This window comes from Penaeus monodon, chromosome 38 (assembly GCF_015228065.2).
Source record: "Penaeus monodon isolate SGIC_2016 chromosome 38, NSTDA_Pmon_1, whole genome shotgun sequence".
NCBI classification, from domain to species: Eukaryota; Metazoa; Arthropoda; class Malacostraca; order Decapoda; family Penaeidae; genus Penaeus; species Penaeus monodon.
The window spans coordinates 7,906,237-7,907,619 of record NC_051423.1 but is presented as its reverse complement, the minus strand read 5'-3'; the positions used below and the strand labels follow the sequence as shown (position 1 = coordinate 7,907,619).

Below are 1,383 nucleotides of genomic sequence, written 5' to 3'. Positions count from 1 at the left end.
ATATTTTTAGGTAATATCACAAATGAGGCAAGTAATGAAGACATATGATGCAGTAGGCCTTGCTGCCCCACAAATTGGTGTTCCACTCAGGTAAGAAAAGTATTTGTTGTTGTTTGAATTCTGAACATATAAAGGTGTTTTTTCTTATTACATTATTGCATAATTTGTGCATAAATTGTATCCCAGGCCTTATGAAGATCAATATAACTATTATGCATGATATTTCATGATTGATGAATCTTTCAGAATAATAACTTTGGAGTTTTCTCCAAAACGCAAGAAGGAGTTTGGAGAGGAAGTTTATGCTGCTCGAGAAATGTCCATTCTTCCATTCACAGTAAGTAATAAATTGTATTCTTTTGAGAGTAAGAATATTGCTGATGTTTTGTTATGTGTCACAAAAAATAATAAGTGTTATTAAAATTTTCATTTTTTGTAAACTATAGTTTGTTTTTCATATATTTTTTTCTTTTTACTTAATAGAAAGCAGAAAGCTTTCAGTATTCAATAGACGTTCACAGAAAAATGGTCTGTGTCTTTATTAATGATTTTGTTATTGCATTACATTGTATGTATACTTTCAGGTAGTCATTAATCCACAAATGGAGATTTTAGATTACAAAAAGGTCACATTCCCAGAAGCCTGTGAAAGTCTCCGGGGCTATAGTGCTATGGTACCAAGATACAAGGCAGTAAAACTTGTTGGTTAGTGTTTCTAGATATTTTTGTACATACCATTCCAGAGAGGATATGAGAGAGACACACTTTAACAAAACAGAATGAACCATACAAGATTATATTATCAATACCTTTGTATTTACAGGACAGGACCAGTCTGGGGAAGAATTGGAACTGGAAACTAAAGGATGGTTAGCGAGAATAATACAGCATGAAATGGAACATCTCGATGGAAAGCTTTATATAGACTCCATGGATGTTAAAAGCTTCCAAAATGATGCTTGGCATAGAATAAATGTACATCAAGGAAGAGTCCAAATACAGTTTTATAAAAAATAAGTGTTGTAGTAATTCATATGTTGTTTTGTAAATACATTGTTTTATTTAAATATTTTCTGATTTTATAGTCCTATTTAACTCTGGTGAATTATAAACTTTATTATAATAACCAGTGTCTATGCATTAGCCATTATATTTAATAATGATGTTACAATAAGACTTACTGTGATGCAAATATAAAATTTGATATTATAAGCACTTCTAGTTCTCTGTTACAACATTTATTATATGTATCAGAATCTTATTTTATTTGTATTTTTGCATATCAACATATCAATGTTTGATATTATGAAAAATTATGTTTAGATTTTATGAAACAAAGTCAGTTGCAGAGGTGTGTCAAGCTCATAATGATCAGATGTGGAT

General features: G+C 30.0%; 1 protein-coding gene across 1 annotated transcript in view; it reads left to right on the top strand.

The window, feature by feature from the left end:
• The window catches only part of LOC119596836 (peptide deformylase, mitochondrial-like), a 7,009-nt gene extending 5,940 nt beyond the window's left edge, over positions 1-1,069 (top strand). The window contains exons 7-10 of the mRNA XM_037946181.1: positions 11-90; positions 247-337; positions 585-705; positions 824-1,069. Coding sequence (XP_037802109.1) covers positions 11-90; positions 247-337; positions 585-705; positions 824-1,017 — 486 coding nt within the window. The 3' untranslated portion in view covers positions 1,018-1,069. The remainder of the gene's footprint in view (positions 1-10; positions 91-246; positions 338-584; positions 706-823) is intronic.
• Positions 1,070-1,383: the final 314 nt, after the last annotated feature.